This window comes from Protopterus annectens, chromosome 8.part0 (genome assembly GCF_019279795.1).
Source record: "Protopterus annectens isolate FY-2018-M chromosome 8.part0, PAN1.0, whole genome shotgun sequence".
NCBI lineage: Eukaryota > Metazoa > Chordata > Ceratodontiformes > Protopteridae > Protopterus > Protopterus annectens.
In genome coordinates, this window is record NC_056741.1 from 1,943,097,256 (window position 1) to 1,943,122,444 (window position 25,189).

At 40.8% G+C, this 25,189-nt stretch overlaps 1 protein-coding gene across 2 annotated transcripts in view; it reads right to left on the reverse strand.

Annotated features, from left to right (window-relative positions):
• Positions 1-25,189, reverse strand: part of GFOD2 (glucose-fructose oxidoreductase domain containing 2) — a 337,521-nt gene that overhangs the window by 242,144 nt on the left and 70,188 nt on the right. For both annotated transcript variants that reach the window (XM_044081462.1, XM_044081463.1), the window contains exon 2: positions 11,411-11,761. In XM_044081462.1, the coding sequence (XP_043937397.1) occupies positions 11,411-11,669 (259 nt within the window). In that variant the 5' untranslated portion in view covers positions 11,670-11,761. The remainder of the gene's footprint in view (positions 1-11,410; positions 11,762-25,189) is intronic.

The following is a 25,189-nucleotide window of genomic DNA, read 5'->3' on the forward strand; positions in this document are numbered from 1 at the left end:
GGATGAATGCATGCACTACCCCCCCCCCTCATTTTTAACAAATTTCAGTTTATTTCTTCTCTCCCACATTGTAAAGGGTGAAAGCTATACAAGTACGTGCTTACACACACACACACACACACACACACACACACACACACACACACACACACACGTGCACGCGCGCGCACGGTTCTTCTACTAAACAATACAAGCACAGACGTTGCTAGTCCTGAAATAACATTTTGTGACTACAGTTATCAAACTTTTCACTATACATTTTAAAACTGATCATAGAACGAGACAATAGCAAACAGTAAAACACCTGAAAAGCAAAGCAATTACATTTTTCAGTAACAATCAGCAAACCAGTTTGTACAGCAACTGAAAAATGCTAACAGTGAATGCTGAGGTGTAGCAAACTTACAAAGGCCTAGGAAGTTAAACTGGAGCAACTAGAAATTAATCAACAGGAAGAAAGTGGCAATAATATGCTGAGACATCGATCAAAATTTGGATGGTGCAGTTATACCAGTAAACAGAGCAAAAAACAGTTCAGAGAAAATTACCAAAAAAAAACATTTCAAAAAGGAAGGCTGAACCCACCACTCCAAACATGGCTGGTTTTACAGCACAAAACAAATCTAGAGAAAAAGATCATCTGCAGAGCCTAGAAGGTAACAGGGGAGGGAGTTACTACTCCAACATTAGTCTTGCTGTTCATGGGAATAGGACCATACCTCTCAACTGTCCAGATTTTTCCCCAATATTTTGAGCCTGTCCTCTTTAAAATCTGTGATGTTCTAGCAAATCACTGAGGAATGATGTCACTAAATAACAAATAAAAGCATAGTGGTCTCAACCACCACCCTGTGCCAGTACCATGGACTAGTGCTCCACCCCCTCAGCTCTTCCAAGTGAAAGAGTAGAGGGGGGGGGGACTAGTAGCACATCAAAGAAGGAGCCAAATACGGGACATACCCCCACCAATCAGGTCCCACATTTCTGTGCCTTGCCCCCAACCATCCTCTTTCTCATGTTAATTTAAAAAATACTCTACATTTCTTTTAAATTGTAGCAAACTTCTTGCTACAAATGTAAAAAATAGCTGTTACAGTTTACACCCTGCACGGAGTACTACAGCACTTAGGTTTGATCACAAATGCAATACCCGCTTTTAAAAGCTGGCATGCATTACACAGTGATTGGTCGATCATAGCCCCAACGCTTTGCACCAGCAACAGTTGCCCCTTTCTCCCTGTCCTTGCTACACTACTGATAAACATTTGAATGTTAAAACTTTACGTCCTTCAGAAAATGCATGCTAAAACAAACCTGTTATTCTAGCCATTTTTTAATTTGATAAAAGCATTTAAAATCCGTCCCAGATTTTTCACCTTTGTCCCTCCATTACCTGTTGACTTTTCCCAGAATTTTTTGCACTAACAGGATAAGAGGGATAGATGAACTTCCTCACTTCAGATCATTATTTCATTGTAGGAAATAAAAAGCTAATTAATTTGAATTATTTTTAATCCTGCACTTCAGTCTTCAAATAACATTTTCTTAAATACAGCAGAAGACTTATTCTGGCCATCTTACTAGTTGCAGTGTAGCCCCATCTGATGTGTTAGGCTTGCAACCAGCGTTCACTACTAGTAAGCTTGGAACATCAGGGTATTAATGTAAATGGTATAACATCCTGCCCAAGAAATAAAGAATCTAAAGTAGAACTGAGCAAAGAATGTCAACAAATAGAGGCAATCTACTTTTTTTTAACAGTTATATCGGTCGGTATTCTATCAGGCATGTGACTTGTTTACAGAATTACAACCCTTTTTATGCTGTGCTGGACACTGAACAAAGACAATTTTCTTAATGATCAATAGCAATAATAATGCATGTAAGAGAAAAAACTTATGACTCAAATATCTGAGATTATGACCCAAAGGATGCTACACTGCATTATGGAACTATGGATCTCAGGATTACAATGCAAGAAAGATTTATGTAACACTGTGATCAAATCATAGCTCAAGTGAAACGGTTTAAGAACCAGATACTGAAGGCGTGTTCAGCAAGTCAACCACAGCAGAACTATATGCACTGACAAAGTTCTGAGCATCCCAGTCTCCTGTAGAAGTTATTTTAAGAAAGCATAATCCAGCCCACTGTCTGGCAGCAATGTATGAACAAACTAAGCTTACTCCCTACAGAAACAAAAGCTAAAAGATAAGGGTTGTATATACAATACTGGAACTGCATATTTAAATACAAATTATTAGGTAAAACACACACACCTATAAACAGTTTTTGTTTCTTTATAAAATTCAGCAACAAGTTATTTGCAATCCTTTCCTGCATTTTTCCTCTAAAAGTCTGTGTGTTAGCCTGTCAAACAAAAAGGAACAAAGGGAAACAGTTCAGACATAAAACAGACACCTGTACTTGATAAATGACTGACTGAATTACAGCCATCCAACACAAACACCATCAGCAGTAAGCCAAAGGGCTTATTTGTACTGCTTGGAGTAGAACAGCCATGAGTAAGGTAGAGACATGAAACTGTCAAAGCAGGTAAAACACCAACTTCAAAAAGCACTTCATACTGTAGGCATTTATTTATCTATCCATCCATAACTACTTTGTTGACCAGGTTAGTCCCACAAAGCTAGCAGCAACTTTTCAGGGAAGACCCGAGGTATCACTGCTCTCAATGACAGAAGGACAGAATCACAACTCAAAGTCACTGGAGACCAGCTTTCAAGCTCATGTCATACACTCTTTCAAATCTCAGTGAAAGGGAAAGACTCTTCCTACAGCACTAACCTTCACACTAACCTTCACAAAATACAAGTTCCCAAGAAGTTATTCTGGTGCTGATACAGCTACGCAGGGCCTGAGCAGTAGAAAACAGATCCACAAATCAGCTGCACTTCTTCTTTCGGCTTTTCCCGGTTAGGGGTCACCACAGCGGATCACCTGTCCGCTCATGACTGGCAGTGGAGTTTTACGGTGTCGAGTTGCCAGCCCGGCGCCCAACCTTCCACAGAAGGCACACACATGCACGCACTCACACCTAGGGCCTATTTAGAGTGTCCAATCCACCTACAGCATATCTTTGGGATGTGGGAGGAAACCGGAGCACCCGGAAGAAACCCACGTGATCACAGGGAGGACATGCAGACTCCGCACAGAAGGCACCCCAGCAGAGGATCGAACCAGAGAACCTCTTGTTGTGAGGCAGCAATGCTAACCGCTGCACCACCGTGGCCGCCCAAGTGTAAATATGTGAAACCTACACACAGTCAAAAGGCTGAAATTTAAATAAATGAAACCACAGCTATGTACATTATACATTCACTAGCCCTTAGCAGTTCTGATAACTCTGTTATCACTTGTTAAACAGAAAAATAATGACATTTACAACAAAAAGCAGAAGCCCACACAATGCACATTCACAGATGCATACTCATGCACATTAGAAGAAATATCAGTCATACCTCTTAGTGCAAAAAATTTGGACAAAGCCTGACAAAATGGGGGGACAAAGGCCCCAAAATAGGGACAGATTTAATTATTGCGGTTATAAACTTAGAAAGTTGCTAGAGTAACAGGGTTTGTGTTAATACACTTTTTCTGAAGGATTTGGAGTCTGAAGCTCAAATGTATGTCATTATTTGGTGACTTCAGTCTTCAGATCATCCCAGCGATTTGCAAGAAAACCTCAAATTTTATGAGGAACACACCAAAAACATGAGGCGAAAATCTGGACAGTTGAGAGGCATGACATCTATTATTCTGACAAAATAATATGCAGCATTCTTACACATCCTCAAAATATTCCAATAATACCACCACATCATAACACTGGAATCAAGATTTGTACTCCTTCCCCCAAGTGCTTCCCTAAGCTGGTAGAAAAGAGAGCACAACTAGTATTAAACAGACCTACAAAATGAAAAACAAAGCAATATACAGAGAATAAAAAGGGCAGCAGGATGTACGCAGTTTAGGACAAGGCAGCAGCGAGAAAGACAGAGAGAGAGAGACTAGAGAAAGAAAGAAAAGCTAGGCCTGAAGCTAAAGTTTGTTAAAAACAAAAAAAATGCAGCTGTTAGAGGCCAACTCTGGCAAAGACCACAGCTCAAGTACTCAATATGTTCAGATCCAGTTTTTTTTGTAACTCTCTAAATATACAAAACCTGTTTTTTTTTTTCCTAACCTGCTCCTTCCTCAAAGAAAGCAGCAGCTCTCACCACATCCTTGCATCTCTCCGCCTCACAGCTCCAGGATTCAATCCTGTGTGGAGATTTATACATTCTCCCTGTGCCTGCCTGGATTTTCCCCCATCCCCTAAAAACATGTTGGCTGAATGGCTACACTAAATTGTTTGCATAAATATGTTGCTTACCAGCACTGTGGCACAGAAGGATAAAGCTCAGGTGGCGAGGGTTTAATTAGCTCATCAGATGGATGTCTGAGACACTGGCATGGCAGGATGGAAATGTCTTCCCTCATGACAGATCTCCAGCAGAGACATGCAGAGGGCATTACTAATAGGCAAGGGTAGTGGCTGAGTTACCATGAAGGCAGAATGATACACCAGCATGCTGCACTGTATCTCCTTGCTAAAGACATTACGGACACATCAGGGGCAGAGAAAGTCAGGGTATGAACAAACAACACTCTCAGCAGCAGTGTGACATTGCACCAGGATACTCCATCTCCTCAATGGCCCTGGATATGGGTTGGAGTTAGCCTTGGGGAAAAGTCAATGGTCACCTGTGGAAGTCAAACAAACCTTGGATAAAAGTGCATGCAAACCTATCCATACATCTCCATCTATACAGTATGTGTGTACACTTGTATACATGCTCACTCACATACAAGCTTTTTGATCTAGCAACCAGGAGACATGAATCCAATCCACTTTGTCCTACTGATGCAATATACTGCAGAAACCCATGGATATTTAATAATTTTTATTAGCATCTTTAATAGAGAAGTCTACGTCAACGCTGCAGACTGGAACACTCAAAAACCATTAGGTGCACAAAAAAGAATAATAAGCATTAGCTACACAACTGCACATACTACATTATTTAAGACTGACAACAGGTAAGGAATATTGTTTGCTAAACCTTCAGGAATCTGAGAAATTCATTACTCTCTTGCTCATTTTTTGTCCTCGGAAACTCACTGCAACAAAACAAAGAACAGCTGCTTACTAGTTAATTAATACCCACTGCAAAGGACCTGGAAGCAAAGATGTTCATTCTCAGAAAAATAAGAGGAGGTATTATAGTTTTCTGCAACAACTTCATACTAACCATTCATTTTCTTTATGAGGAAAAGACTGGCAGGATATTCCCCACTGATACTATGCTGTTGCTGGGCCAATATAATTAACACCTAGCCAGCAGTTACATACAATGTGTAATTTACCCTGACAAAGGAAATGCAAATGCAAAAATAACTTCTAATGAGGTAGTCAGCAAATCACAGACTGGACTGTAAAATTATCTGTGGGGGAAAAAAATGTAATGAAGACATGAGTAGTCAAAGTCAGTGGGAAGGAAAGCAAACAGCTCTTACAATGGAACTGATGGGGACACAGCAAATTTGTTTGTCTTTTCGGCTTTTCCCGGTTAGGGGTCGCCACAGCAGAACTCCGGTCCGCTAATGATTGGCAGCAGATTTTTTATGGTGTCGAGTTGTCAGCCCAACGCCCAACCTTCAGCGAAGGCACACCCATTCACGGACATCTTTCAGAGGCCACTCAACTGCGGGGAGGACATGCAGACTCCACACAAAAGGCACTCCAGCAGAGAATCGAACAGGTGAACCTCTTTCTGTGAGGCAACAACGCTACCGCTGTACCACCGCGGCTATGGGGACACAGCAAATAAGATGCTGAAAACAAAATGTGGAACACAAGCGTAGCATTGGTACACAAGGACAAACTAGAAGCTGGGCACAGAGACCCTGTGATGTTGGATGGAGGACAATAGAATGAAGCAGCTCTCTACCTGTTTGCAAAACACTGCAAAACACACAAGACTAGGAGCATTGGGAATTGCACACAAGATCAGGAGCACTGGGAAATCTTCAAAAGGCCCGACCAAGTTGTTAATCCAATGAAAGCAATACAGAAAACACTGGCTACAAAAACCCCTAATCTCAAACAGTTACCAGCTACTCTGTCATGGTAAATCTCTGAATATCTTTTCTTCACTAACACCCAGTGAGTTTCTAGATTCCTGTGCAGACTTATAGGACATTACAGCAAAAGACAAAGGCAAAAAGGCACACACTGTTCATTTCTCTTGTTAAAGAGATATTCATGCACAGTCCTCAAAGTAAAAGGAACATGAGAGTGACAAAGCAATAGTCAGTCAGGAAAAGAACACAAAGCAGACTTCTTACAAACAAGAATGCAATCGGAATCAAAAAATAGAAGCATCAGATCTGAGAGATACATGATTGATGATGTCTACATAAGAGCTGCTGACAGACAAGCAAAAGTACAGCAATACTTGCAAGGCAGATGACCCACATGCCAACGGTGGGCCTCACCTACAGACATTCTACGAGGCCCCAATGTTATGCAAAGAAAAAACTACAGTGCTTCTATTCGTACCCAGAGTTCAAGTTTAATTAAATGTATACACAAGATGTCTACGTCTGAAGAGTGGAAAAACAAGACAGTTTTGCATGTACATTTCCAGTTGACAAACACCACAAATTAACACAGACAAAGTGCAATCCAGGTGACTTCTCTACCTTACCATGCTGCTTCCTGTACATGCAAAAGGAATGCTTAACATGAATATAACCTATGGCAACTTTGTTTTCCAAATTTTATGCAAACACAAACACAAGGCACAATGCCCACAGCTAGGAATGCAACACACACCTTGCACAGAGTACAGACAGTGACAGCATTCAACATCACCTTTACCCAAATGAACAGCATAAACAAGTGCTTCCAGTGTACAGAGTGCATTTACTTCACTTTGCTCAAAGATGTACATTTGCAAATAAAGTGGGCGGGAGATCTATGGGTCTATCAGAATTATATTACAAAACCTTACAACAGCATGTCATAGTGCTGCTCTCAAAAATACAAGTGATGAAACAAGCACAACTGCTGTAGTCTGCCTAGCCAAATGGTTCTCATCTGGATCACTACATTATCAGAAGTGACCAAGCCAAATTAAGAGGTCAGAAGAAGGCAAACTATTTATTAAAAGCAACACATTTAGTACTGCAATGACAATGGTAGGTGGAGAGTTTAAACATATTTTAAATAGTTTAACTTCAACACAAGTTAACTGTGGTCCTGCTTTAATCACACACCAGTAGTCACATTATTGGGGCTGCAGTTTAAGCTTCAAAGCATTTGAGAGACTATGTCTGGGAAGCCTTAGCCCCCTTGGGACCCTGGGAGATAGTCTCTGGGTCAGCTACTGGGCTTTTGTAAAGGAATTTGTGGGAATCAGGTACTCTGTAGTATCTGTCAGGCTTGGCAGGGGCAGGAGGTATAGAGTCAGGGTTGAAACTGGATTCTAAGTAGACATCATCCACAATGTCCAAAACAGGAGGGATGGCTAGAGGTCTGTGTTGGGGGAGTAAAAGAAACTCTGAGCCTTTTCTTGGAATCAGAGTAATCCTGACCTTCCCAGTGAAAATGTTCTCTCATGGTGTGTAAAGTTTCCCCAAAAGAGTAATCTTCTGGAGGGGAAGCTGAGGGAATAGAGTCCTCAGCATCAGAATCTTCATAAGGAGAGAAGGAATAGTCTTGGTCCTCAGAGGAATCCAAAGAAATAGACAGTTGTTCAGAGGAAGCAGAATCTTCCTCTTGTCTAGGCCTTTTGTCAGGAGGAGGCTGTGAACCCCTGATAAGAGAAATCAAATCTTCAGCCATTTTGAGCATCTGTTTCTTAGGCATAGGGCCTTGAACAGGAGACTGAAGTGAAGCCTTTTTCGATTTAGGAGTCTTCGACTTGGAAAACTTTTGACTGTAAGAGTCGTCGGTATGAAAACGCCTTCAGAAACAGATGGCGTTTCAGAAGTACAGACGTCCTTGGAAGGTAAATAGTCGGAAGGGCCTAAAGTAAAGGGCTGCGTTGGCCTAGTACATTCCGTAAAAATATCTGCAGCGGTCTCAGGTTCCAGAACTGCGGTAGTCAGAGGCTGCGTCGGAGCCTCACTGATAACCAGAGACCGGATCAACCGAGGCCTCGGAATCGGGCTTAGGCCTGGGCTGTCGGTCCTTGTCCCTGCGCTTTTTGTGCACGCCGGTAGTCGGTAGCTCCGACGGCATGTTATAGTTAAATTTTCTGCGAAATCAAATAGTCTTTTAATAGTACGTTTATTAAATCTAGCACAAAAACGACAAGAAGTGACGTCGTGATCAGGGCCTAGGCAAGGTATGCAATAAGAATGAAAATCCTTAGGAGGCATTTGCTTCCCACAAGAAATACAATTGTTAACTTTTTCTGACATCGGTCTGAGGCAAGAAAAGTTTCCCCAACGGGGTACTTAGCTTTATAGAAGACTTCGGTCTGACATTCAAATTCGAAAAACTCAGAAGTCGGCCGACCGGCACTTGCGAACTGCTTCTGCTTCGGGCACCGCGCGGCAAGAAAGACTAGAGAAAATGGCGTCGGTTGCAATACATGTACCCCTGGCGCACTGACGTCAGGGATGAGGCGACAGCAACCGACGTCGGACCAAGACTTTGGAAATCCGGCTGACTGCGGGACCGCCTGACGACAGGATAACCCAAGTGTGATGACTGCAGCAGGGTAACACGATGAACATCTGTGGTCCTGCTTTAATCACACACCAGTAGTCACACTATTGGGGCTGCAGTTTAAGCTTCAAAGCATTTGAGAGACTATGTCTGTGCTTTAATCACATATATACCTATAGCCATGTTACAGAATTTACAGCATGAGGTTCATATAGATTAGGAATTAAGACACAAGGTACCATATTATACTAATGCTACAACACAGACTGGCTCTCTGGGGTCTCACAGTAGACATCCTGCTCATAGCTAGATAGCAGCTGCTTTAAGAAGAGACAACTGAAATCCTCGTTCTCTGCCTTTTCATGAACTTGCATGTTGAACATCTCCTCTTCGAAAGTGATCTCACAATCTCACCATACAGCTGCACCAAGACCCCAAAACTATTAGGGTTCAAATCAGAATCCGGAGCACAGCTCATCTTACCACAGTTATCAAAAGTGAGCTCCAGGACAGCAGGGTATTTTTCTGCCACCGACATCTGTATTACCATAAACCTAGAAGTAAACGACAAGCTGCAGTTTGCTTTTCTTTCTTAATCCTATACAATAACAATACCATAACATATTGTTAACTGTGCATAGAAGCACAATTTCCCTGAATCGAAAACCAAAGTTTAACACATCAACATGCTGATGAAGCTGTGAAAAAAATTATGCATACATGCAAACCACTACTGCCCAACAATGGAAAACAGGCACAGAAATACTCTGGGCTGCCCTGTCCTTCTCAGAGCACAAAGACTGCACTATAAGCTGAAAGATCCAGATAATACTGCTGAAGGCACAAAGGAGGCAAACGGACACTGAATCCAGTGTCCGTTTGCCTCCTTTGTGCCTTCAGCACTATTATCTGGTTATTTCAGTTGTGTGGAGGTCGTGGTGAAGGTGTTTATATAAGCTGAAATATGGCTAACCTACACAACACGTTCTGGACAAGTGAGTGCAATAATATGAGGGGACCTATATCACAACTTACCTATTTTACTAACCAGCTGCACACACACTGGGAGAAGATGAGTGAACACCTTGTTAGACATCACTGAAACTAAACAGGAACATGATTCAGATATCAACTTGGAGGCCCACAACAAACATGGAAAACTCATACAAAGAGGATTTAAGGACTGTGGATATAAATAGCTTTATCTTAAGGCACAATACAGTCCGGCTGATGACTTCCACATATCTGAAACAGTCAAAAAATTGTAATTAAATTTAACAAATGTTTCCCCAGGGTTGTCTACATACATCAAACCCCTATATACTCCTACTCAAGTCTCTACTTCAATCAGTTAGTACTGTAAAAGTCAAATCAAAAAAGTTCGGAACTTCATCAGAACATGCAAACTTATTAACTCTCAAAATTTAAAAACGTTGCCAGGTCACATGATCCCAAGTGTCCAATCCACATCCCGCCAAAGAAAGAAATATTTAAAGAAACAATGTTATCCAAGGTTAAAAGCATAATCATACCACAAATAGGTACCAACCAAAAAAACGGTGTAAAAAACAGTGCATATTAGTATTATAATTTCTGCACTAGCAGAAGACACCTAATATTCAATGAATCATTTAAACCTGGATATTTATAAGCTCATAGGATCATATGCAGTTACTAGGCTATTGGCCCCAGACCCTTACAAGCCTAACCAAGAATTTAGCCCATGTTCTGACAAGTCAGCACCCGATGCCTGTCCAACAGGGATACAGGTGGAATCCCAGGAAAACAAATGGTATGTCTGTTAAGGACTTGAACCCAGGACCTGCGAAGCCTTAGGCCGCCACTCTACCCATTTAGCTACTTGGCTAGAATGACGGCCGAATGTCAGATCTTAGTCTGACCTGACATTCAGACTCTTTATATTTTAAACTTGCATTGTAATTTCCCAAAAAGTCACTCATATCTACTGCATCAAGCACAAAGAATTGAAATTTCCTAAAACTTGTACAATGCAACAAGTGTTTTGCTAAGGCATTACTTAAATCACTTTTTTTTGATAGCCAAAGTATGTTCGTAAATTCTTCATGTCAATCTTCTTAGGGTCTTGCCCATGTAAAAACATGAGCAAGTATCGAAGAATTTTTACACAGTTTTTGGCTGATACCTACTGTGGTACGATTATGCTTTTAACCTTGGATTTTTAACATTGTTTCTTTAAATATTTCTTTGTCTCTTTGGCGGGATATAGATCGGACACTTGGGATCATGTGAATTGGAAGTCACTGTTTTTAAACTTAGATTCTGATGAAGTTCTCAGCATTTAATAAAGAGAACGAAAGCACTAAATCCATTTATATGTTGGGTCCATGACTTCCTTTGTGCAGCTCTGTGGAACTTTTGTTGTTTTGGTTTGTTCTATGCCGCTTTGGTGGTCAAATCAAAAAAGTTTAACACTTCTGTTTTGACAATTATAAATTACTTCTACTAATGTGGTAAATGCAATTTTGCTCTTGTAACTATTGTGCATATTTCACAAAGAAGCCAGAAATATCCAGCTACATCCTCACTTTAACCATGAAGTACAGCAGCAATACTACTAACAAAACAAAGAACCAAAAAAACTTCTGTGCAGTGCAGAACAAATAACGCCATAAAAAGGAAATACCATACCCAATGCCTTAACTGCAATATCCCTGGTAAGAGGTGGAGGAATGTTGATGCAAACAAGGTCCACGTCCTGGTGCAGTAAGACATCATCAGTCCGGCTAGTGTGAAAAGAAATGTTCATTTCTTCTGCCAACTGTTTAGCTTCTTCTTCTGTTTTACCCCAAAGGGCTTCAACTGTAAAGCCCTCAGCCCTCAGCAGGGGCACCAGCACTCGTGCAGTGCTACCAGTCCCAAATACACCCACACCAGGGAGCATTTTCATCACAGTCTATTTCACTTCCTACACATACCTCGAGAGGGAAAAAGGAATCTGAATGCAAACTTCTTGTGGCACTGCCAAAATCATCTAGGTTCCTAGAACAGCAAAACAAACAAAAGGTCAATTACTGTACATGCTGCCTTAATATAAGAATGGTCAGACAAAGGGCAACTTTCTTCGTTAAATGAAAAACTTTCTAAGCCTGTACATAAATTACTACTTGCATCAGTGCTACAGCATTCCACAATATAGTAGATGTCTCCAACTGCAAAACATAATGCTTTAATGCTGTAAATTCACTTTACAGTCCCAAGATTTTCACAGTTTAAACAACCTGAAATATTAGGAGAATTAACTTCAGGTGTAGGTGTCACAGTTGAATAAATATCTTCTATTCCTTATTTTTAAAAATTCACGTGCCTGCAGACTTTGCCTTAAGTATGTCCACCTGGTGGTCAGAATAGGTTAGCAGTTTGCAAACAACTCTCCTCTGTACCTAGTAGAGCCTATGGTTTAGATGCATCTTCAGTAAAATATTACTTTGCATCCATGCCTAGTTTAAATTTCACATTCTGCTTACTTTCGGCATTTTCTTCTAATATATGTAAAATCATTCTTGTCCCAGTGCTTCTAAGGCACTTGTTTAGTAAATGTTCCTTCCATACATCTGCTCACAAACAAAGACAAACTTCCAAGATTACTGCACACCGAGTAACAGCTTAATTTAAGTTCTGTGTGTGAAAACAAACTCAGAAAAGAGTCAGTAAATTTGTCTTTTGGGGCAGATTTCAGATACTGGCTATTAAGTAAACTGCCTGGATGCCAGCAAAGAAGAAATTTAGAGAACTTGAAGGAAAATTAACCATAGAAGATGAGGAGAAAACATTGAATGGGAAGAATCATGCAGCTTGTGCAGCAAAGAGCAGTTAAAGCTCCAGCCGTAGCTCTCAATTCATCCTGAATTGTCCGGGAGTACCTGTTTTTAAGCTTAAATAAGCTTCCCACCAGAGATTTACAGTAAAGCAAGCTCTGTTCCAACTGTAGGCGTCTCAGACAATCAGAATGTTGCTTTACTATACCTACCTTGTATGCAGCTGGCCTACTACATTTCCTGTTGTGCAGAAGCTGCTGTGGCAGACCTGGTATGCTTGTAGTGCTCAATTAGGTCTGCTCAGTCCGCATATCAAGCAGAATCAGCATGAAGATGGAAGGGTTCGCCAACAGTCATTGGAGCTGGAGAGGTAGAAGTTGGATACAGAGAGACAGAGATGAGCAATCTCATCATCACCAATCCAAGGGAGCAAGAGTAAGAAGTGCAGTACACCTGGATTTGAGTGATGGCCGTGGATCGGATTCGGATCTTGAAGGGATTTTGGTTTCCAGCAGCTTAGTTAGCATGGTCAGAGTGAAGAGTTTTGGAATTGTTCCCAGAATGTCTGAACTGAAATTGTCAGTGGTCAGCGAGTGCAACAAAGGACTTCATTTTAAATTTTTATTTTCTGTAGTGTACAGGTAAGTAAACTCTCAAATGTAGGTGACACAATAAAAATAAAAATTGGGTGGCCATGGTGGTGCAGCGGTTAGCGTTGTCGCCTCACAGCAAGAGGTTCCCTGGTTCAATCCTTGGCTGGGGTGCCTTCTGTGTGGAGTCCGCATGTCCTCCCTGTGGTTGCGTGGGTTTCCTCCGGGTGCTCCGGTTTCCTCCTACATCCCAAAGACATGATGTAGGTGGATTGGACACTCTAAATTGGCCCTAGGTGTGAGTGTGTGCATGTGTGTGCCTTCTGTGGAAGGTTGGATGCCGGGCTGGCAACTCGACACCGTAAAATTCCACTGCCAATCATGAGCAGACACGTGATCTCCTGTGGCGACCACTAACCGGGAAAAGCCAAAAGAAGAAGATAATAAAAATAAGAATTACAGCAGCAGTACATTACACGGCACTTAAGTTAAAGCATACACAGAACCAGTGGTGGCTGAGGGCAGAAACGCTGGCTAACTTTTTGTTTTATTTTGTGGATGACTGCCTGGGATTATCCCCCTCACCTAACAATATAGCATCTTGCTTTTCATAGTATAATGTCATCATGGTAAATGACTGTGTTTAAAATCAAGTTGCACCAAGCCATTTATGATTATCTCTCCTTCTTTAAGACTTCATAATGAACTACTTTTACTCTTGTACTCAGAATGGACTTGTTTTTCTTATGGAATATGCAAGTGCACTTTAATACACCCTGAATCCCTGCATTTTTTGGTACTGCTGTCTTTATTCTCAGATAGATTTAAGTTATTAAAAAGGAGGGAGTGCTAAAACATTGTATTGCTTTTCAGAAAATGACTTCCCAGGTTTTCACTTAACTTTTTTTTCAATCACAACACTTTACAATAAGTAATTTTTTATGTACAACTTATTCTAAGAGCTACAGCTTCTATGATTTCAGTTAATTAACGGTACAAACTCCAAACAGCGTTTATATTGTGTATTCAGAAATGTATCGCAAGGGTACATATGTACTTTTTGGTATTTGTACTTCTTTCTCCACAGGTTTCTGTACAGCCACCTTAATAACACAGTCATAGCTCAACCAGTCAGGGTCAAATCTCAACAGATTCAGGGAAAATCAAGAAATAATCAGGGACACGTAAAATATTAGTACTTTTAATATGAAACATTGCCAGAGAGAATCTAAATTAACATACATTTTCTGAAGCAAAATTCTATTTAATTATGTCATTATTAATTAAGTATAATTCACCACTTTTCCCCCAAATGTCCCCAGTTTAGGAGGGATTAAGAGGGACAGATAAATTAGTCAAAAATCAGGGATGTCCCAGAAAATCAGGGACAGTTGGGAGACATCTCTACCAGGAGTTCTTCCCTAAAATATACAGAATGTGGGCCATTTTGTTGTATGCAGCAGCATTGCATTTTGTGATTCGGTAATGTGAATAGTTTAAGACCTGGAATGTAGCCCCTATGCAGAAAATTGAAAACCACATTCTACCTACATCCCTGGAAGAACCTCTGGCTTGGAAGGTGAAATTTAAGGGGGCTCAAAGGGACTGGGCAATGATGCAAGCTATTTCAGCCTTTTTTTGTTTGGGGGGTACACAGCGAGTTAGAAGCTACATAGAAGCACCTCTATTGCATTTACTTGTGTGTGTTTATGCTGAATAGGGGATGTGGCTAATGTAATGGTATGGTTATGAGTACGCAACTGGAGAAAATTAAACAGTGGGTGATGTTTTTGCTTGTTTTTATTCTTTAGTAGTTATCTGTGATATGTTTTTTATAAGAATCTATTTATATGCACAATGAATTATTAATGAAAGAAAGTGTATTTTAATTTAATGATATGCAAAACGGGTTCCGGCGTGTAGCTCGCAAGACATTTCCCTGCAAGCTACATCGCCGAAACCAATTGGCTGCAGCAGCAATTTGCCATAGAGCAATACGGCTGAATACATAGTGTACAGCTGCAGCAGCTATGCTACAGTAATTCTACAGTTGGTGGCGATCCTTACAGACAGCTGCCCAGTCGTATTCTAGCAGGGACGGCCGTACTAGATGTGTACCACGTTCCGTATTCTCATGTAAGGAATGCATTTATTGTATTTATTTATTTTATTGTCAGACGTCTGAGAATACGGAACGTGGTACACATCTAGTACGGCTGTCACTGCTAGAATACGACAGGGCAGCTGTCTAAGGATCACCACCAGCTGTATAATTACTGTGCATAGTGTACAGCTGCAGTGGCTATGCTATTCAGCCGTATTGCTCTATGGCAAATTGCAGCTGCAGCCAATTGTTTTCGGAGATGTAGCTTGCAGGGAAATGTCTTGCGAGCTACATGCCGGAATCCATGCAAAACACAAAGAGCACCATTTGCACACAGTACGAGTAATGTGCTCTTTCGAGCTTATTTTCTGGTGCTGACTTTTGCTTGTCTAATGGCATGCTTCTCTTACTAAGAGAGTGTTTACACATTATAAGTGAGAGAGAAATATAACTTACACTTAGACAGTTGTAATACTTTTAGTAGAAGTTGTTTGTTCTCACACAGTGCTAAAGATACTGCACACCTAATAAGACCGTAAATTTTAGCCTTTCAGGTTGTATGTCTAGAATATATTGCTAGATGACAGACTGTAGACAAGAATGCTGTATGGGAATTTTGATGACAGACTGAATAAAAAATGAGAATTAATGTTCTTTGAATCAAAAGAACTGTCGTATACAACTTTATAAAGCAAAGGTCTAACTGTAATTACTGTCACATCTGCAGGAAGTTCAAGTGGGAAAATGTTTGCTTTCTTTGCCATATTTTTTCTTTCTAGGAATATTTTTGGGATTTCACACTTTGTGGTATTGTCTGCTTAGTTTGTTTAAAAATGTTTTGGTACTGACTAAAGACATACATTCTGAAGCAAAATAAATCTAGAACTGTAATTGTCATTTTAACTGTAGTTCACCACCTTTTCACACAAAGTCACCAGGTTTAGGAAGGGCAGAGTAGTTGATTATTTGTGATGTGTAAAGAACTTTTGTAGTACTCCACTCTAAAGGAAACATGGACTATTTGTTAGGGATTGGTACTGCACCCTGCAGTTAGTGTGGATTCTAGGAGGAGGATGCGCGAGTGACTTGGGCTGCAGCATTTTGGGTTGTTTAAGAAGCATGGGATACTCTGGTGGACTGAAATGTAGTATTCTTCTGAATGGGTTGAGAGATTGTAGGTCACTCAGATTATGTTGCAAAGTGATTTCAGAAAATGCATGCCACTGCACAACCAATTCATGCATCAAGTTTAAAGAGCAGCACTGATAACTCTAGTATCCTTCCATGATTTCGGCCTTTTACCCATTATGCTCAGATTTTTTTTTTTATCCTCAGTGGTTGTCTTCAGACTGTGAATAAAGGTATGAGGATGTATGCATACCAGGCACCCATAATTTCACTAAACATACAAGACGCTTGAGTTTTATGCTTCATATATTTCTGAAAAATATTAACACAAAATAGCTAAGTTTAAGTAATGATGTACTTGTTTACCTTTGAAACATTGAAAATCATGTTGTCGGCCGGTTGGGTGAACCGAAATGCTGAATTCTGGATCTCGAACACGCAATGTAATGCAGAGGGGCAAGCCCCCCTGCACCCCCCCACACACCCCCAATTTAATATTCTAACTCCAAGATTGCACTACAGTGGGGAAAGGGTCCATTTCCCAATCCCCACTATAGTGCACTCTGCACCCAAAATGCTGAATCTGCAATGAGCGAATGTCACTGTGCATTCGCTCATTGCACATTCGATGCATTTTTTTTTCGGATATCCGAAAACTAGAAAATGTCCTTTCGCACAATCCACTTTCACATATATGCATTACGCACATATAAAGGTAAACCGTAGTACCGCATCCACAATTTGCCAGTTTTACAACATGCACTTCCTGGGTGCATTATGAAACATTTGCAATAAGCCGTTTTGGATGTTTTATGAAACATTAGCAATAAGCATTTTCTTAGACACGTTATGAACCATTTGCAACAAATGCCTTGGGTACATTATGAATTATCTGCAGTAATGAGCTTTTTTTCTTGGATGCATTATGAATCATTTGAAATAAGGAGCTTTTTCTTGAATATGTTATGAGTCATTTACAATAATGCTCATTCACATTTTATGACCTATGTATGTTGCTATGCATTCCTCAGTCTTACTGAGTTACACAAGTTTAAAGAGGTATCTGGCTTTCATTCTTACCTAAAGCACTAATTTTCTTCAGTAGCAACGTAATGGCTGAATCACATAACAGAATGTTACAGGCACAATGGAAGGGGGTGCAACAAAAACTCTTACACTGTTATAGTACAACACCTCAGAAGGGTAAGATTTTTGACTACGGTTTGCCTTCATACAAGCTTCATTTTTCTGTACACTTGTGAATTGCTGTGAAGCTTTTTAATTATGCTCCCGCTTTTTCATTAAAGATGCTGCCTCTGAAAAAAGTGAATTACCATGATCCAAAGCAGCTGGAAGGTCACCTATGACTGGGTAATGGAAAGCAGGTGTGGTCCAGGCTATGCATTTTGCAAGACATGTGCTACTAATATTAACATTGGCCATGGTGAGAGGAATGATCTGCAACAGCATATGGACATTGAAAAGCACAAGATAAGCAACATACATTTGGCTGGGAGGAAGGTGATAGAAATGTCTGCCATTCAGCAAACCAATACTAAAGTATTGCAGGGTGAAGTAGCTTTTATGAGCCTAATTTCTGAACACAACTTACCATTTATGACTGGAGATCACTTCCTGAAGTACATGAAGAGGTATTTCATGGATCCAAAGGTGGTACAAAAAATGGCCTGTGGACCAGCAAAGGCTACTTGCATTTTAAAAGAAAATTCCACTAACTCAACTCTTAGGTTGCTTTTCTCCGTACAACATGTTTCCAGTACTGTGTAGGTACCTGAAACCTGCCTGTACTTTATAAAACTTTAATTTCCTCACTTTGGTGCCAAAGGAAGGGAAAGACCACCCACTTTTTTTTTTAAAAGCTTAACTTAATGCATTTGTCTATGCTTGCATTGCATTACATACCACAGACACAGAGAATTATGTACTCAGGAGCTCAGGCTGCTGTAAGCAAGACAGAGAGGTGTGAAACTTCCATCGTCTTTATTGCAGACAGAAAGAGAATTTGCACAGATTCACAGCTGCTTCCAATGTAGCAATGGCTTTCATAGCAAAACAGAGCAATTCGATCAGCAAATGGTTCAACTACAGTTGTCACCTCTTTTTACAAATTTACATAAGCAGCATCACAGTACTGAAATGCCAACCTTTAAACTTTAAATGTTTGTTGATTATACTACTTTTCATTTTAAGATGACTTGAATGTAGCATCAAAAATGTCTGAAAGTCAGAAAATATTTTTCTTGTAATTCTTGTCCAGTGTCAGCACATTTACCAAAGTGCAAGGGGAGGGGCTGTCAATTCATCTTGGACTACAAAAAGATACTTTAAACAAAGGCCAGCAATTTAACAACCGTTTTGGTTGCAGCTGTGCAATTTCTTAGTATATTATAAAATAAGCCAAGAGACACAAATGAGGGCCATTCAAGAAATAAAAGCAGCAGCCTTGTTACAGCCAATATACAAGATGACAGTGACAGACACTAATCCCATTATATGTCAATGGAATGCGAATACATCATTACTTCCTTATGTCTAGCATGACTCATATAAAGCAGATCTGAAATGATTATGGGAAAGAGAAACGCTTGAAGAAAAATAAGATCACATTGATATGTTAAGCCCCATTGACAGCCATTTTACAGAAAAAGGGTCTATATCAGATCATCGAAGTTTCAAAACTTCGAATCTGATATGGTCGACACCATATGATCAAAGTTTTGAAACATCGAATCTTTTAATAGAGATCTCTGTACAACGTGGAAAGGGAAGATTTCCCTTTTCTGCACTTTAGTGCGATCTCAGAGTTGGTATACTTAGTAGCGGGGGCCGCTGTTTGGAGCATTTAAATGGTTTGTTTTTGTAGGTTGTTGTGTTTTATTACGTTTTCGAAGTTTCAAGACTTCAAATCTGATATGGTCGACACCATATGATCGAAGTTTTGAAACTTCAATCATGTAATATAGACCATAAAGAAAACATATTAAAATTCTATAAGAAGCAGAGTGATTTTGAGGTGTTAAAATAACACAGAAAAACACAGAGTGAAAAAAAAAAAAAGAGATTTTTTTTTTTTTAGTTCTAAGGTGGAGTTTTCCTTTAAGAGATGTACTGGGGCCAAAGTATCAGCAGGATGTTTCACAAGTTTGTAAGAAAGTGTCATACTGTTTGCACCTCTACCAAATACAGATATGGGGGGGGTAACAAACTGCTTGTGATTTTACTTGTTTTCTTGACCATGGTATTGGTAAACATGTTACATTCCTTCACAAGCCTGCTTTTGTCAGTGAACTGGTCAAGCCATTTACGACTGTGGAATGGAGAGACTGAGCTAGTTACACATTCCTGTAAGCAACATGGTGGCTTATTCATCAGATAATGCTGCATCCATGATTGGTAAGTGGAATTCTGTGCTATCCAGATTAAAAGATGTTAAGCCACATATTTTCAACATGGGCTGCTTATGCCACATTGCAGATTTACATATTAAATCTGCTGTAAAAGCAATGTCTGTACCTGTACAGGAATTGATAGCTGATGTTTATCATCACTTTTCCAGCAGTGCACAGTGTCAGCAGAAGCTTAAGGAATTTGCATTGTTCATGGATACTGAACCTCTCAAAATTATCAGGTGGCTCAATGGCTGAGTATGTCAAAAGTCATCAAAAGAATACTCACCTTATAGCCCATCTGAGATCCTACTTCTTGTGCCATGAACCAGTCTGTTAAAAGTGGATCTAAATGCGGAGACTGCAGAGCCATGACATTAAGCGACATTCTGTTCCTGCGGTATGTCACTGGACCACTGCATAACTTCAATGTGCAAATGCAAAGCAGTGAAAGCAAATTGCTCACCTTGCATAATGACATCCAGAAAGTACTACAAGCATATGCTAGTAGGGTACTCAAACCACCAGTTGCTAGACAGTTTTTAGGCAATTAAGTACTATTCATAGGTTCACAGATTAGTACTAAACTAACTGCCTTTGTAGGCCATTTTAAGCCTAGCCAAATATTCCCATGCGCGAATCAAACCCTGCACCTTGTGTCTGTAAGGTAAACACCTTAAAGTGTAAGACAACATCTTACAAGACAGTGAAATTTGTATTGGTCCAGATGCTAAAACATATTTGGATGACAATATGGATGACATCAGGGGTACTACAGTGGAGCAAAAACTTTTGAGAGAGAGAGAGAGAGAGAGAGAGACACAGTTTTACTCAAATTGAAAAAGCATTTCCCTGCAAAAGATCCTCTGCAACAGAACATGGCCAGCTTACTGGATCCAGCTAGGACACTGCAGCTTTCTTCAACTGTTATTATAGACATTGGCACTCCTCTCGGTTTTTGTAGTTCACAAGTGGAGTGCTGCAAACTTGATTGATGTGTTTTTGGTGTATCAGATGACAGAGTGGTCCTATGGATCTGACACATCTAATTTCCTAATGTACTGGTCCATGGTGCTTGCATTAGCTTTTGAAATGGCTACTAAAGTGTTCTCTGCTTGCCACACTCAGTGAAGCAGAGCATGCATTTAGCACGATTCGCTAAATAAAAACTGAGCTGCCCAAAAACATTTAACTCTATCAGTAATAAAGATGAATGAGAACAATGACTGCTATTGCATGAAACCTCCAAAGGACATGCTGGAAGCAGCAAGAAAAGCAACAGCTGCTTATAACAAAGAAGATTACACCTCAGCATCAGCTGCAGAAACTGCCTCTGCTTGCCAGGTTGTTGAAGACGAATCAATAGTCTGAGTGTACTTGCCTTATTCTGTGCATTTCTTGTGTTCTGTACGAAGCATGTTTGTTCTGCAAATGTTTAAGCATCTGTCTTTATGGGTATGTGTGAGGGGTGAGCTGAGTATGTATTACTTCAGTTTTATACAGTTGTCTGAAAAATATGAATAATCCTCTATTTTGATCATGCCTATGTATACTATTCTCTAATTAAAAAAGCTTAAAATGATGTCCAGTCTGTGTAAATGAATGTGTGGGTGTGTTCAATAATGCACTTATTTAAATATGCATATCTTATACTGATTATGTGTCCCTGAATGTCCCCAATTTTAAGGTCCTTTGTTCCCAATTCTCTGATCTTGAGGTGGAGAAGTATGGCTCCATCTTTGGTGCAAAACATGACTGCTCAAAATCTACAGGAAACAAACAAGTCAAATGTGTTCAGAGCTGATTAAAATGAATGAAACAGTGAAGGAGTAATCAACAAAAACAACAAAAGGCTGAGGAAAACAGAAGAAGCTTTAAACAGATATTCAGAAAAGCTGATAAAACTGCTAAAAAATCTGAGGTCAAAATGAAGAAAAGGCTGGCTGAGTATGAGACTGCTCAAGAAGAGAAGTTTCAAAAAATGGTAGAATTACAGGACAGAGCATGTAGGGGAAACTGGAGATCTTCTGCTGTACCAAAGAAACTGGAAGGAACAGACTGTATTAATTTTATGAAAGAACAAATAAACAACCGGACTGCTAATCTAGTGTGCATGCTCCAAGCCTGGCCATGAGAAAGCAGACAAGATCTGCAAAAGTATAGATGCAAACCTACAAGCATAAAGAGTGGATTCTGACAAAACTGTGGCAGAAGGACAAAATACTAAAAATTGCAAACTGTTTGTAATAAATGATTATTCACTGTACACTAGGCAGAAGCGGAGTAAACTTATTCCACGAATCACATAATGTCAAGAGGTAGGCCTGACATTCAAGCTGCTGTATCCAGCTATCTTCAGAATATTTTTTTCCTGAAGGATCAAAGTCATTTTTTGATGCAGAACATGCTAAAGAGGAAATACAAACAAATGGGGATTCTGCTTCTTATTCTTCTGATAACAAAGCTCATAAAGACAATTTGTCAGTGAAACCTTTTCCAATGTTCCAAAGGAAAATGCTTAAAAAAAGACAGAGAAAAGCACAGTAGTATGCTGAAAACAAACCAGAGACTGGGGCTGGGAGATGGGAACAACAGGAAGAAAACCTGCAACTCAGAAATTAATGAAATAAATGTGGGATTCGTGTGAAATATGGCTGAACAAGAAAAATGGAAATATTGGACCTTGACTATGTTAAACCTGTAAGGGATTCCAAAGCATATGCCCTACTTCATCTCATTAACATTTGGAAGAACATTAAGGAGAGGGGAAGAGAAAACTATAAGTAAAAAAAACTATAAGTAAAAAAAGAAGTTATGTACCTACCATAACGTTCCATGTTAGTTGTCTTCATCTCGCCTTCTTTCTTGCTGGTTGGGATTGGAGCCAATCCTCGGCTCCGACTCGGCCATCTTCTAATGCTCGAGAGCAGTTTACTGGCTCAAGGCTACCCCTTATCCCATGAAGCCTAGAGCTAGCTACCCAGATCTCATTTGAAATAGCTAACCCCAGCCATAGCTATATAAATGAACCCCTCCAAGCAAAAGGTTGAGCATATCTGTCATACTCTCTCTAAGTCAGTAGAGGAAACAAACCAGAAAAAGCTCAGCCAGTGAAACCTGAACTCCTCTCGGTCCAATAGGACAGGGGGATGGAGGGGGGGGGGACGCAAGAAAGAAGGCGAGATGAAGACAACTATAACATGGAACATTATGGTAGGTACATAACTTTTTTATGTTAAGTTGTCTATCTCGCCTTCGTTTCTTGCTGGTTGGGACAGCGTCCCTAGCACCTACAATCCTGGGCAGCTCATTGGAACAGACTTTTCAGAACAGTGGAACCAAAGTTAGCTTTACTTCTGGAGACCATATCTAACTTGTAATGAGAAATAAAGGTATGAGGGTTTGCCCACTTAGCAGCTGCGCAGATAGAGTCCATGGGCAACCTAGACTGGAAGGCTACTGAGGTAGCCAAGGCCCTAGTAGAATGACCTTTCGGTTTGATAGGCAACTCTTTGTTTCTCAGTTGATATATGAAGGTAATAATGTGAGACAACCACCTGGATAAGGTCACTTTGGAAAATGGGAGACCTTGTTTGCCCCGAGCATAGGAAAGGAAAAGTTGGTCCGACTTCCTTATATCCTGTGTTCTATGCAGGTAAAAACACAATTGTCTACGAACATCCAGTTGGTGTAATTTGTATTCTGCCTTGTTGGTGTGGTTAGGGAAAAACACAGGGAGGTCTATAGATTGGTTCAGATTATTTTCTGAGCAGACTTTCGGAAGGAAAGAGGGATTAGTCCTCAGAGCAACTCTGTCCTTATGAAAAACTAAGTACGGAGGACGAACACTTAGTGCCTGAAGTTCAGAGACGCGTCTGGCTGAAGTAATAGCTACCAGAAAAGAGAGTTTTCCAAGATAGAAACTTAATAGAGCAGGATGCTGCCGGTTCAAAAGGGGGCATAATTAAGGAGGTTAGTACCAAATTAAGGTCCCAAGGAGGAGGGGGATCTCTCACCGGGGGCCTAAGGAGAGTAGTCCCTCTGAGAAAAGTTTTACACAGCTTATGAGACATAATGTCTACATTAGACAACCCAACATGAAAGTTAGAGATGGCCACCAATTGAACCCTGACTATAGCATTAGTGGACCCAGAATGAAAAAGTTCTGCTAGGAACTCCAAGATTTCGTGTACTGGGGCTGAAAAGGGATCTATGTTCCTAGCCTCTGCCCAACAAGAAAAACGTTTCCATTTGCTAGCATAAGTCTTTCTAGTGGCGGACTTGTGAGAGGAGACAATAATCTCACGAATGGCCGGGGAAATGCTAGGAAGCCTGGCTAGGGTTGGAAGTGGAGCAACCAAGCTGTGAGCTGGAGTGTTTGGAGGGATTGATGCAGCCCGCCTGATTGATGAATCAGCAGGTCTGGAATAGGCTACAGAGTCCAGGGCTGTTCGAAAAGGTAATGGTGCAGGAACGGAAACCATATCTGTCGAGGCCAGTAGGGGGCAATGAGGATCATTTTGCAACCCAACGATAATGCTTTCTGTATGAGTTTCGGTATCAGGGGAAACGGAGTAAAGGCATAAAGAAGTCCCTGAGGCCAATCGTGGACTAGAGCATCTCTGGAAGAGTGACCGGGAAGCGGAAGAAGGGAGTAGTTGCTGCATTTGCTGTTGAAAGGGGTGGCAAAAAGATCGCAGCAAGGCTGTCCCCACTTGCGGAGGCTCAGATCCGCAACTTCCTGATTCAGAGACCACTACTGAGGCATGAGAATAGCTCTGCTCAGCCTGTCCGCTATGACGTTGGACCTCCCAGGGATGTGCGTCACAATCAGAAATCGTTGGGAGGAGATCGCCCACTGCCAGAGTCTGAGTGCTTCTCTACATAGGGGGTAGGACCTGGTTCCGCCCTGCTTGTTGATGTACCACACCACTGACATGTTGTCTGCTTGAATTGCAATGGTCCCAGAGGGGAGAGAGTCCTGAAGAGCTGCAACGCTAGGAGCACGGCTCTCATTTCTAAGACGTTTATGTGCAGATGGTACTCGTGAGGTTGCGAAGTGCCTTGGACGGTCCTGCCCTGATAATGCCCCCCCCACCCTATCAGGGAGGCATCTGTGGTCACTGTGGCAACAGGAGGGGGCTGAATGAATGGTCTGCCCTGAGACACTAGTGGGGAGACCATCCACCAGGAAAGGTGCCTTTTGCATGTTTCTGTAATCATGATCATGTGAGACAAGAGCAGCTGATGAAAAGACCACTGTGTGAACAGAAGCCACTGAAGAATTCTCATGTGAAAGCGGGCCAGAGGGATTAGAAGAATTGCCGCTGCCATGGTACCCAGAGTTTGAAGGAACAACCTGACTTGGACCTTTTTGTACTGCATTAGAATTTGTACTTGCTGTCGAATTGTGGTCACCCTGT